The following is a 13,125-nucleotide window of genomic DNA, read 5'->3' as shown; positions in this document are numbered from 1 at the left end:
CATCCATATTTTTTTAAATAACCAGCCTGTATCCATCTGTAAATATGTAAATGTGCATAATTTTATGTTTCTTTGTGAAAGGGTTATAATGTGGGAGTTTGTACAGCAAGCATTAACATTGACTATCTCAGAGGGTGTAACAGCGTGAAAAAGGATATTACGCATTCAATATTACTGATAGTACTACTTAGGCATATATGTGTAAGTCATACATATATGCACTTATGTTACCTATAATGTGAGCACGCATGTGTAGATACATAGAGAAAGTGGTGTGTGTGTGTGTTGGGGGGCTTGGTATAGAGTAGAACACAGTCATTGGCTCCTGTCCAGCTGAGAAAGGACGTCTGCATCTGACCCATCTCTGTTTCCCTGCCGAGCGCCCACATATAACACAGCCCCAAGTTCAAGGGGCTGTAACTGAATTATTGAACCAGACTGACTCTCGGGGAGCACGGAAAAGACGCCCCTTCTCCACCATGAGCCTGGGCCTCTCTTCTCTAAAGTAGCGGGTCTTTGAATGGAGTTTGATCTAACCCTTCATAATTTAAGCCTAAATATATATATGTGTACTCCTGTACTAAGATGCTGAATTCCTATGAAAGATTCATGAAAACAGAACAGATTTAAAGCATGAGAGAGAAATGAATGTTTTAAGATTTATGCTGCACCCTCCACACACTCCACACTGGAGATGATGCCTTGCAGCGTGGCAGCAGAGGAAGAACAGCCACTTACCCTGGACCCTTTCCCATATGGAACAGCTCATCTTACGTTGCCCTGCAGGGATGTGGGGATCTTTGTGCGGAAGAGAATATAGGCTCACCGCTCGGATTCTTTGGACTCTGTGCTGACAATTCATCCCAGCCATCTCCGACTTTAGAGAGAGGAAGGGCTACTTTTCTACTCCCAGGAGGCTGGGGATCATCCTGGACAAGTGGGAGGCAGCTGGTTCCCGTACCCCTCCACCCGCAGCTCTGGGACAGTAGGTGGGGGGGGGGCTCTTACCGGTGGATTTGGGGCTGTGCTGGCCCCAGTCTGCAGCATCTGATTATGCCAGCCCATTGTAAGGGGGTTGTAAGGTCATGCGGCCGCCTTGGTCTTCCCTCTTCCTCTTCTGCAGCGTGTTTGGGGGTCTCCCAGCTCGGTCCTGAATCTCTGAGCCCCCCAGCCAGGAGTGTGGATCCAGAGGACTGGGATCCCTCCTCAGCAATGCATTTTCATTCCTTTCATTGACTTTCTCTCCGAGGCTTTCAAATAGATGTTTCCTCGGTGCACTTTCGAGGAAAGGTGGTGGAGTTGCTCACTACCCACACCAGGGCATGGCTGGGAACATGGGCCCTCAAGTCTGGGCACCGGCATAGGGAAGGTGCCGGGAGGGCACGGTGGAGTGAGGGCCGGCCCTGTTCCACGGTTGTTATCCAAACCCCGGTCCTGGGGCAGAGGCCCCCAGGGCCCATTTACTCCCGGTTAGAGCCTTCTTCTCTTGCTTCCCTTCTCTGCTCATTCTCTTCTGAACTTGTGCTAGTCCGGCCACTGTGTGGTTTTATGAGCCTGTGTCCTGCCAAGAACTCATCTGGGCGCTGCTCTGGGGAACTGAGAGGGAGCAGGGAGTAGTGACAGTTGAATCTGAAGCCAGAGCCACAACTCCAATGCCATTACGTGCTGATGTCTCCTGAACAGGTCCCTCCGGCCGGCTTTATACTTCCCGCCTGGCTTTGCCCCTGAACTCTAGATTGGTTTGACCCAGTCTATTTGCCATCTTCACTGAGACGTCTCATAGCTTCCCGCTCTTAACATCCGGAAGGGACTGCTGATTCTCCTGTGCCCCGCCCCAACCCGTGTGTTCTGCTGAGTTCTTCTCAGTAAACAGAGTCCTGCTTCTGCAAGCGGGCTGCAGGCTAATGGTCATCGTGACTCTGCTCGCCTCCACCCTGCCAGCACTGCGTCAGCAAAACTGGCTGGCTCCGTCTTCTAAGTGCACCCAGCATCCGTCCAGCCTCACCACCTCTCCTGCCATCACCCTGAGTCATGCTGTCCTCTTTCTCCAAGATCAGCCGCCAACTAGCTCCCTGCACCCCCTGTCATCTGTGAGACCGCCATGGGCAGAGCCATCCCTCTACATTATGTCAGATCCTGTCACTCCCCTGCTCAAAGCCCGGTGGCCTCAGCTTCTGCAGAGGGGAAGCCGTAGTCCCTACAATGACCACTACTTGATTGGTCCCTGTTTGCCCTCTGACCCCACCTCCTACTATCCCTGCCCCCCTCCACTAAGTGCGGTTAATCCCAACTGATCACTTCGGTGTTCCTCAAATATGCAGAGCATGTTCCCATCTTAGCATCTTGGCACGTGCTCTTCGCTCTTCTAGAATGTTCTCCAGATAACTCACTGTCTCGTGTCTTCAGGGTCTGCTTCTTCAGGGAACTTGCTTGGCCCTCCAGATGGAGAGGGAGACATATCCCCAGTGTTCTCTCCCCACCCTTACCCTGCTCCCTGTCCTCAGCGCTTATACCCCTTGACATACTATACATTTATTTGTCTGTTGTATTTCTTCCCCAAATAGAATGTGAGGCCCATGAGCTCTGTCTTATCAGTTTTGCTTTCTGCTTTATCTCCGGTGCTAGGAAAGTGTCTAGTCTACAGTAAGGGCTCAATGACTTTTCATTAGATTGAAAGGATGAAATTAGGGGGACCTGAATATGTGTCAGAATCTAACCTAGGAATCTTCAAGGAAGTAATTCATCCCAAACAACCCTATGATCTGTGACCTATGATCTATTCAGCCGGGAAAGCAGTTCAGAGACAGAACAGAATTCAGATCCAGAGCTAACTCCTGGATCTAAGTCCACGGCATCCTCTTTCAGCTGTGGCCCTCTGGGAAGAGCCAGGTCCTTCCTCCAAGAGCTCCCCACCCACCTACGAGTCGGGAGGTACTTGTGGGGTCACAAACACAGCTAAAACGAGGGCTTCTGTGTGTGTAGGGCCTCACAATCCCACCTCCATTCTCCCTGTAGCTCAACCATGACCCTGGGAAGGAGATGCCCGTTAACTAGTATTTACCACCATTTTACCAAGGAAGAAGGCTTCTGGAGGTGTCATGATTGTCCCAAGGTCATACAACTAGTCACTTGCAAAGCCAAGTCTCCACTGCAGATCCTTTGGCTCCAAATGGGAAGCTTTGCTCCCAGCCCCATGTGTGCTAAACCCCAGAACAGGTAGGGCAAATGCACCAGGGCCACCCGTCCCCTCCCAGATACAATTGTGACCCAGAGGTATCCTCAGAATCCTGGCCAACACAGTACCACAACACTGTCATGTTGACACATAAGTGGGAACCTGGCTACCAGCTGCCCTCCACACACAGTATTAAACACCCTGCTCGTGTGTCCCCCTAGGGTGCTTCGCCTTGCCTCAGCCTGCTCACAACCCTCCTTCAGACTTGGGTGTGTGAGTTTCTCCATTTCCCCCAGAAGGTTCCATAGTACCTGGATCCAGCTACCATTAGCTGAGGGGAGCCCCAGGATGGCACACCCCTGATGGCCTCAGTCCCAGAGATCCCTTCTCTTGAATCCTTCCAGGTCCGCCTAGCTCCTCCTGGCCATTTGTGCGGAGAAGCAGGGCCTCACAGAAAACCACTGCAGGCTAGAGCAGGTGTCACCCACGTTTTCCCAGCACCAAGACCTGTGTGTTTAGTCATGCAACACTCACTAAGGCCACTTACTATGTGCCAGAGACCAAGCTGGGTGTTTGGGTACAAGTACACATTCAATCCCTGCCCTCAAGGAGTTCACAGTCAGGCAAGGAGAGGAGAAATGAGCAGAAGTAAATAACTAAAATACAGTGTGGCAGACACTAGATGGAAAGACAGACATCTTAATGTGGGGCCTCAAGAGGCACTTGCGGGGGGGGGCTGAAACCGCAGTGGCCTCAGCAGCAGGAGGGTCACAGGGATGAAAGAACTAACCAGGACCCCATCCCCCAAGCCAGCAGGAGCATCTGGGTTTCCCAGAACCTGAGCCTTAATTTCTTTATCTGTAAAATTGGGAAATTACTAGTCCATATCCTCCTTAAGATGTTGGATGAAATCATATATGAGGCCGTGTCTGGAAGATAGTACGTGCTCAATAAATACTAGTTTTTCACCTCGGTCTTTTAGGTATTATTAGGATTAGTGTCCAAAGTGATTGTCCCTGATCCAGGGACTTCTCCAGGGAAAGCAGGAATACAAAGGGTGTACAACCACTGAATCACCTCGCCTGACCCGAGCCAGTTTTCCAAATTGTGGCAGACGCACACACATCCTTTTTCCGTATGCCAGCCCTGCCTTCATACCATCCAGAGACCAACCCACAGACACACACCATCCGGCTTCCCAGGGGAAGTCACAGGAGCAGTAGGCATCCCTACCCCCCACCAAGGGAGCCCCTGGACCCACCCATGACTTCAGCAGAGACCCACCGAATCCCACAGACCAAGGAGGGCGGGCAGGCAGGGCTTCTAGCCAATCCGTGTGAAGACCCTCACCCACCTCCCACCCCACGCCAGCTAGGGTCCACACACACAGTCCTAATGACACCAGCAAAGTTAACAACATACCCGTGGAGCATCACGGCCGCCTGAGATGCCTGGAAAGCCTCTGCTCTCGGACAATGATCTTATTTCCTGAAGTAGCAGCTTTCTGTTGAAATTCATCAGTCGCTGTGGTAGGGATTTTTTCCCCTCTTTTCTCCTCTCTCTCCTCTCTCGCTCTTTCTAACTGGTGAAATTGACAGTCTGCCTACATTAACCGGGCATTAATTTGCATGATCAAAAGCAGATTTGTTCCAAGATGCACTGTTCTGCCTTCCCCTCCAAGCACAAGGATCTCCAAGGAAGGCGAGAAAAAATCAGAAACAGCGCCACCGCTGTGCCCCGAGCTTGGGCAGGAGCTGGCCCCGTCCAGGAGCAGGTGGAGTGGGGGCCCTTCGGGGAGCGGGGAGGGGAAGGCAGCCCGTTTGAGGGTTGGAAGCAGCACCTGGCAGCCCGAGGCTCTGGCACCAGCCCCAGCACAGGAAAATCAAGCCTTTGGTGACAGATGATAGCAGAGGAGCCTGCAGGAGTCCCGGCGAGCACACACCATTTCCCCGAAAAGAGGCACTTGGGCGGGTGGGTGTTAGGGTCTGGACCCGTGCCGGGCGTGGCGGGGCCCCGTGGCGAGCCCGCAACCTGGAATCAGAAAAACAGGTCTCAAATCCTGGCTTCAGTCACACAATTCAGGCAAGTTGCTTACCCAGTCTGAGCTGCAGTTCCTTTATCCTTCGGTGGGCACAGAGAGACCAGCCCTGCTTGTCTCCTGCTGTGGGATCAGGAGGCTTCCAGGCAAAGGAGACAGCTCCCAACACCAGGGGAGCCCCGTCGGGTCCCCGGCTCCGGGCCACCCTACAACACTGGAAACCCCCCGTTCCAGCACTGTAGCTCCCGGGCTCACATAGGGTGCCTCGCCCATGTGTGCTGTGGCCCCACCAGGTGAGGTTAGCATGCTCCGTTCAGAGAAAGTCAGAAATTGGCGGGGCTGGCTTACCACCCCCCCAAATAGTAAAAATATTTTATGACTGCACGGGTAAAGATGAATGGGAGGCAAACTGGATTCATTCTTACAAATTCACTATGATGACATTTATTTTTTCTTCTGGTCTTAAAAGAAATTGAAAGGGACATTTTTTTCGTGAGCCCTAATGTTATGGGGGGCCCTAGGCACTGGGCCTGCTGTGTGGGATGGAGAAGTTGGCCCCATGACATCTGTGATAAGTGGAAGAGGCAGGAGCGGTCCATGCATTGGTTTGTGCACATGGCCAACCTGTACTTACTGAGGGGCTCTTCTCTAGGCTGTAGGGGGAAGGTCGGAACCCCAACAGATACAGCTCCTGGCTTGTGGAGTTCACGTTCCAGTGAGAGGACACGGACCGTGATGTATGAGCAACTACATTAAGAATTTCAGATCTTGAGGGGTACCAGGGTTGCTCAGTTGGTTAAGTGTCTGATTCTTTGTTTCGGCTTAGGTCATGATCTCAGAGTTCTGGGATTGAGTCCCAAATCAGGCTCTACACTCAGTGCAGAGTCAGGTTGAGATTCTCTTTCTCCCTCTGCTCCTCCCCGACCCCCCTCCGCTCTTTCTCACCTTAACGTGAACAGGTACTCTCTCTCTAAAATAAATAAATCTTCAAAAAATTTTTCAGATCTTGAAAAGTGTTGGAGAGAATGGAAACATGAGTCCAAGGAACCTTGGCAGGGAGGACTGAGACCTGAACGATGAGTTAAGGCCAGCTCTGGGAAGATCTGGGTGAAGAGCTAGTGCAAAGGCCCCGTGGCAGGGCTTGTCTGGGGGACATAGAAAGCCAGAGGGGTAGGAAACACTGTGGATAATGAAGGAGGGGGAGCAGAGGAAGTGGGATGCATCGGAGGTGACCTGTTAGATAAGGTCTCATCAGCATTAGGAGAATGATTCTGTTCTACCTGTAGGGCGCAGTCACTAGAATGTTTTAATCTAGGAAGTGATTATCTTGATTTATCTTTTTTAAAAAGAGCATTCTGGGGGGCGCCTGGGTGGCTCAGTGGGTTAAAGCCTCTGCCTTCGGCTCAGGTCATGATCCCAGAGTCCTGGGATCGAGCCCCACATCGGGCTCTCTGCTCAGTGGGGAGCCTGCTTCCTCCTCTCTCCCTGCCTGCCTCTCTGCCTACTTGTGATCTCTGTCTGTCAAATAAATAAATAAAATCTTAAAAAAAGAAAGAAAGAAAGAGCATTCTGGCAACATGGAGTTGACTATGGAGAGTTAACAAAGGAAGCAGAGACCAGATTGCCCTGTATTGGGAGGTCCAGGGAGCAACCTACTGAGTGAAATAAGAATTGAAGGCATGGTAATGGCGAGAAATTACTGGATTTGGGATAAACCTTGGATTGGCAGTTGGGTATTCATGGTGGGAGTTTAGAAGAAAGGTCAGAGCTATAGGTACAGATCTGGAAAAAAAACCAGGAAAATCTGATGTCACAAAAGCCAAGAAAAGAGTATTTCTGAAGGGAAGTAGAGGCCAAATGTCTGATGTCATTGAGGGTGGAGTGAGCCGAGGGCAGAGGTGGGGCTGCAGGGCCTGACGGGACATAGGTGACGATGAGGCCCTCTCAGTGGAGTGACGGGGAGGAAGACTGAAGAGGCGGGGAGCGTGGAGAGTGTGGAAGTGGCCATGGTGCTTCCGGAACCCTCTGCAGCGTCAGTGGCATCACGCAAAGCCTCAACCAGTTTGCGAGGGTTGATTACTCCCTGATGAGTCGCCCCTCTGACTTTAGCAGCTGTGTTCCTTGGCAAGAACCACGTCATGTTCATTTTGGATCCCCAGTGGCTGGCCCCAGGGGTCTTTAATTTACGTTCATTCAGTGAGCAAATGAGTATTTCTGTCTACCTCAGAGCTCTAGAGAATTCTGGGGGCATTCATGAATTCATGCATCTATCCATACAGTCTTGTAAGGATCAGGTGAACTCTGAAAGGATGCCTCTTTTTTCCTTTGGGGATTCTACTCTGGGTCTCTTCTTCTCAAACCTATGATGTCATAACCATTCTGTGTGACTTTAAGCGTAGCCAATGAACAAAAATGACTTAAGGACCTTCTGTGTACACTTCTCCCCGAATCCCTGCCTGCCAGAGGTAGGATTGGTGCTTCTGCCCAGGATGGGGTAGAAGCCGACGAAAGCACGAGCAAGGATAGGGCACAAGAGTCGATAGGATGGTGGTTAAGACGTACTGGGGGGGGAACCCTCAGGATTGGGGTGCACTAGCATGCCGGGGAAGGTGGAAGTAGGAGCGGTCAGCAAATGTCTCTTTTGATAAGATGACTGGCTACTGGCTTAGTAATTGAGGATAGGAAAATAGCCAGGGAAGGTTCTGGACCTGGGGAAGGACACATGTAGACGACGAAGTTAAATTGTACTCACATTGAGTTCGAGGGACCTGAGGGGTTCCCAGGAGCTGGCAGAGGTTTGGATGTGTGGGACCGAGGTTGAGGCTGAGTGGAGATTTAGAATTCAACAACGTACCAGCCATTATCAACACAAAGGGAAGAAACGGTACCACCTCTCGGCATGTCTGGATGGAAGGGCAGGAGAAGGGGGCAGGGACGGCATTTGAAAGTGGACAAGACAGCAGAAAGATTGCATAAATGAGCCTGAAGCAGAGTAGGTTAGGGAAGAGGAGACGGGAGGATCATGGAGTTGAGTGGGGGAAGAGTGCCAGGATGGGAAGGGTGGACAGCGCCACCGCTGCCTGGGGTGGGTCAAGGGGTAACATCAGCCACCCTGGAGAGGGTGCGTGGGTGGGGAGAGGGCAGGAGCCAGTTGGCTGTGTAGACATGCTTACTCGGTGTGCACCCCGGAGCCAGCAACACCAAGGTGAGGCAGACAGACAAGATTGTCCTGGGTGGGGACACCCATCGGCATTTAGCTCTCGGTGGTGGCAGACTCATGGAGAGCTGCACACCAAGGCTTCTACAAGAGAGAATTTGCCCGGTGATGCCAATGAAGAAGTACAGAGGGTCCCAGAGCTATGGGAAGGGAGGCCTCAGCCTCAGGGGAAAGAAGGGGGTCCCTCAGTCCAAAAAGAAGGAGGGAATTCGGGAAGGGCTCCAGATGGGCATTTCCCTAAGAGTAAGAGGGCCAGCCGTGTGGGTGTGTGGGGGGGAGCTCTGAGGCTCGCCTTGGGGTTTGAAGCCTCATCATGGGATTGGAGTGGTAGAAGGAACCAGTAGGCAGCAGTGGCTAGTGGGCTTCTTACTGGAACCCCAGAACAGGTGGCACCAACTCAAGGACACCTGGCAGATGGCTGTTCTGCCTCTCCCCCACATGGACCCCTGTCTCCGGCAGGCGACACCCACAGACCACAATGGAGGACCCTTCACCTGGCCCCTCCTGAAGCAAAGCAGGGTGGGGCCATGCCAGCGGCTCATCCCTCCATTCCCTCTGCCCCACGTCTGGCTCCTCTGTCCTACACTGGCCACACTGGCCTTCTCCCCTGCTCACCCGCCTGTCCTCACCCTAACTCTCACCTCCCCGCATCTTGGCTCAACTGTCCTCCATGGCCTGCCCTGATGATCCCATTTACAGTTTCAACCCTCACCGAACAGCACCCCCGGTCCCCTTCCCTGCCCTGCCGGCCTTGTCTGTCCCATCCTTGTCACCACCAAACTTAATCACCACCAAACGTTCTGTGTTACAAAATTTGCCGTGTATCCATGTCCGGCTCTCCAGCTCTACCGGAAGTCCCCAAAGGGCAGAGAATGGAACTTGTATTGTTCCCTTGTATGGTTCCCTGAAGCATCCCAAATGCCACCACTTGCTCCTGGCAAATGTAGGCACTCGATAGACGGCCTTTGCATGAAACGGTGAGTGGAAGGTAACCCTCCAGCTAAGCACTTTCCATCATGTCTGTCAACCCTGCAGTGAACATAAGGGCATTTATTTTCAATAATTTGCTGGCTAGAGGAGAGAGAGGAGGAATATGGATTGTCACCCGTGTGTGGCAGCCACTCAGTAATCGTGAGTTCACTTGACTCCAACGTCAAGCCCAGGCACAGAGAGGAGTATTTCCTGAGCAAATTTATGGACGGCTGTGAGTCTTCCGAGGTCACACACCGGAGCCGGGTTCGAACCTGTGTCTCTCAAATACAGACCCAGTGCTCCGTGCACCAGGCGATGAGGCATCCAGACCACGGTGAAGCCCTCCATGGCCTCAAGAGTTTCCTCTGTGCTCGAACTATTCAGTAGGATCTATTAATGGCAGTCCTTTAAACACACACACACACAGAGGACGTGTGGGTTCCTGATGGGCCTTAACGCAGCCCAGCCTGTAGCGAGCCCGCTTCCTCGGCGGATCGCGCCTGTAATTACAGCTTGTGGAAGTCGGTGCTTGGCGTCATGTGACGGCCCCATCCCTCCTGCTGACTCTCTAATTAAACTCGCAACAGCATCTGTGCTTCGGTCCCGGCCAAGAATGAAGAGATGTGGCTCTTGCTGGGCCCCCTTCGCATTCCCACGTGCTCCCCGGGGCTGGGGACCGCATGCCAGCCATCTCCAGAATGTCCACCAGCCAGCGAAGCCGCGCCCTGGCTGGTCTCAGCTGGGCTCAGATCCCTCGGAAATGTGAAAGCAGCCAGAGTTTTGCGGGAGCCGAAACCGGGCCTTCCCTCCGGCTCCCTACCTGTGCAACCGTTTACAGCTATGATAGAGGAACTTCTAGTCATGCCTGGGCTCAGGGCCCTGCCACTCTTAAAAACCGCCTCATTATGAAAATAGTTTCCTAGGAACTTGTGCAGTGGCTCTACCCTTTAGGTGGGGCCGATCATTTTGCAGCAGGGGTAGGGAAGAGGGGTTCCCAGGGTTTGGACCCACAACTGATGGGACCAGCATCGATGAGGCCTTAAGACAGGGGCTTCCCTGACCCCTCTGGGCTGGGCACAAGATTGCATCTACAAACATCAGGCAAACATCAGGTAACACACAGGCTGAGAAATTGGTAGCTGTCATGTCATCTAGCCTCATGACAGTTTTATGAAGAGGGTAATATTCCCATTTTACAGAGGAGGAAACGAAGGCCCAGGGAGACTCAGTAACTTGCCCAAGGTCACACAGCTAATAAAGGTGAAAACTAGCATCCAAGCCCAGGTCCCTCCAGCTCTGGGATCTGAGCCCAACAAGTTTGGCTCTGGAGTCCCCTTGCAGGGACTGTATCCTCTCTCCGGAGGCCAGCGTCTCCACCAATCATCTGCCCGGCATGTTTGCTGAGCACTAGCTGTGACTAGGTGCCTGGCACCATACTGTACCCCATGCGCCCCTTTGCCGCATGGTCCTTCTGGAGCTGTAGACAAGCAGACACCAACAGCATCTGGGGACCGAGCATGGCATCACAAGCGTGTGCCGGGCTCCCCCGCCCTGGCCCGGTAGTCCTCACCTCTATCGCCCATGTGCCCAGAACTGTGCTCAGCCCTTTCGATGTACGTGGTGTTGGAATTTGGCACTGATTCAATCCGGTTTCCCAATCCACGTGTGATTTTGATACTTCAGTGAAACAGGCATGTTCAAAGTTAGGCAATAATTGGAGATATGTGTACGATTTCTCATATTTCTGTTATAAAATATTCTGAACCCTCAGAAAAGGACAGCAAATAATATAATGCAGTTTTTCCCCTGAACTACTAGTAGGTTGTGAAGTTAGCCAATGCATTCTGACCAGCTCAGACTCGAACAGGGCAGCATGGAAACACTCAGCTCTGGCATACATGGGAAGAGCCACGAGCATGAATGTCCTTCCAGAACATTGCTCCAGGCCTCTGTGGGCATGCGCCTGGGTTCTGAGCTATAACATGTCTTTCTGACTGTAGATCACGGTCGTCAGTACTTGGCAGTCATTGATAGAATGATGACTATTGTATTCACTCTTCGTTTTTAGCAGATACTAGTATTTTGCCATAGTTGCTTCAGATCTTTTTCCAAGAAACACACGTTACAGATAGAATTTAAATGATGCTCCCCTCCTCTCAGCCTCTCCTGAGCCCATGCACACGGCTTGGACTAAATACTCTACCAATTGGTCTGGCCTCTCCTACGTGAGCCCACCCGCGTCGGCTGAAAGAATGTCTCAGGCAGGAAAGGTTGCTTCCTGGTCATAACCACACCTCGAATTCTAATCGCACGTCCTGTGTGTTTGGAAAGGTTTAGAAAAACAATTTAAACATGCCAGGGTGTCTTGATAAGCATATCGTGCTGTTGGCATAAGAGCCTGGAAATAGGTAAACACCTGTGATAGGACCGAGCAAGGGCCCTGGGGCCTGGGCCTCACCCTTGAGAGCTGCGTGTCTTACTCTCTGCTGCCCCTTGTCTTCAGAAATGAGGAAACTGAGTCCTGGGGGAGGCAGATGGTCCCCCCAATGGCCCCCATGCAGAGAACAGGAATGTTGGGACAGGGAAGAGAGAAAAGGAGGGACGGAGGGAGGAGGAAAGAAGTGGGGGGGGAGGGAGGAAAGAGAGAGAGGGGGAAAGCAAGCAAGCTAGACACACATCCCCGGAGAACTGAGAGCATTCCCTAACCGCTCTAGGAAAACTAGCCCCCGGCCTATTCCTATCGGCCTGCTCTTCGCAGCACGGGTATCCTGGGAAACTGTACAATTATTTGCTTCCTTCCCACCTCTGCCCGGCAACACCCGAGGCCTCGTGAGAGCAGGGAGCTCCACCAGCCTGCGCCCAGCTCCTTCCCAGGCCCGGCACGCAGCTGGCCGTGGTGGCCCGTCAGGGTGAACACGTGCAGGAAGCAATCACCTGGTGACGGCTCGCGTCGGTGGGAGTTAGCTCTCCCGAGGAAACCAGACATCTGGCCGGCTGGAGGAGCGAAGGGATCAAGCCCGGGGTGACCTGCACCAGCTGGCCGGGCCCTAACGGCTTGCGTTCACTGACCACTTACCGAGTACCAGGCACCACTTCAAGTGTGTTAACCCTTTTGGTCCTCACTGTGACCCCACGTGGAGGGTGTAGTGTCTGTTTTCAGGCAGAGAGAGGCAGGCACGGAGAGCCCCGCCACCTGTTAAAGGTCACACAGCTAGGACAAGTGGAGCGGGGATTCGGACCCGGGCAGCCGGGCTCCAGTGTCCCTGTAGGACCACCACGTCCCACCGATTCCCAGGGAGAGACTTGTAGAGCAAGGGTCCGAGGGGGACTGACGCCAGCCCTTCAGAAGCTGACTGGGCATTTCCATATCTTCTTTTAAAGCAATTTGAGGAAAGTCAAGGCCGGACCAGTAGCAAAACAGCCTTTTACCAGGCGCTGCAGAATTCACTGGGCGGTGAGGACGCGGATGTCGGCGTCCGGGCGGCGGCCACGTGGTACTACTCCCTGGAGCATTCCACGGACGACTACGCCTCCTTCTCCCGGGCCCTGGAGAACGCCACCCGGTGAGCGGGGGAGGGCGCGGGCTCCCGCTGCCCCACGGCTGGGGTCACGGATGCGCCTGCAGTGTGCTGGGAAGGGACGGCTTGAAGGGTGTCGAGACCCCCTGCCCGGCGCGGTGTCCCCACCCGGGAGTCTGTGGTTTCCAATCACAGAGTCACTAGC

At 53.0% G+C, this 13,125-nt stretch overlaps 1 protein-coding gene across 1 annotated transcript in view; it reads left to right on the top strand.

The window, feature by feature from the left end:
• The window catches only part of TG (thyroglobulin), a gene marked incomplete at its 5' end in the record, with an annotated part of 244,264 nt that overhangs the window by 211,904 nt on the left and 19,235 nt on the right, over window positions 1-13,125 (top strand). Inside the window, one exon of the mRNA XM_080800604.1 lies at window positions 12,784-12,965. Coding sequence (XP_080656730.1) covers window positions 12,784-12,965 — 182 coding nt within the window. The remainder of the gene's footprint in view (window positions 1-12,783; window positions 12,966-13,125) is intronic.

The sequence above is a fragment of the Martes martes genome, assembly GCF_963455335.1.
Source record: "Martes martes genome assembly, chromosome: 4".
Taxonomy (NCBI): domain Eukaryota; kingdom Metazoa; phylum Chordata; class Mammalia; order Carnivora; family Mustelidae; genus Martes; species Martes martes.
Note: the sequence above shows the minus strand (reverse complement) of the source record. Positions and strands in the feature narration are given on the sequence as shown.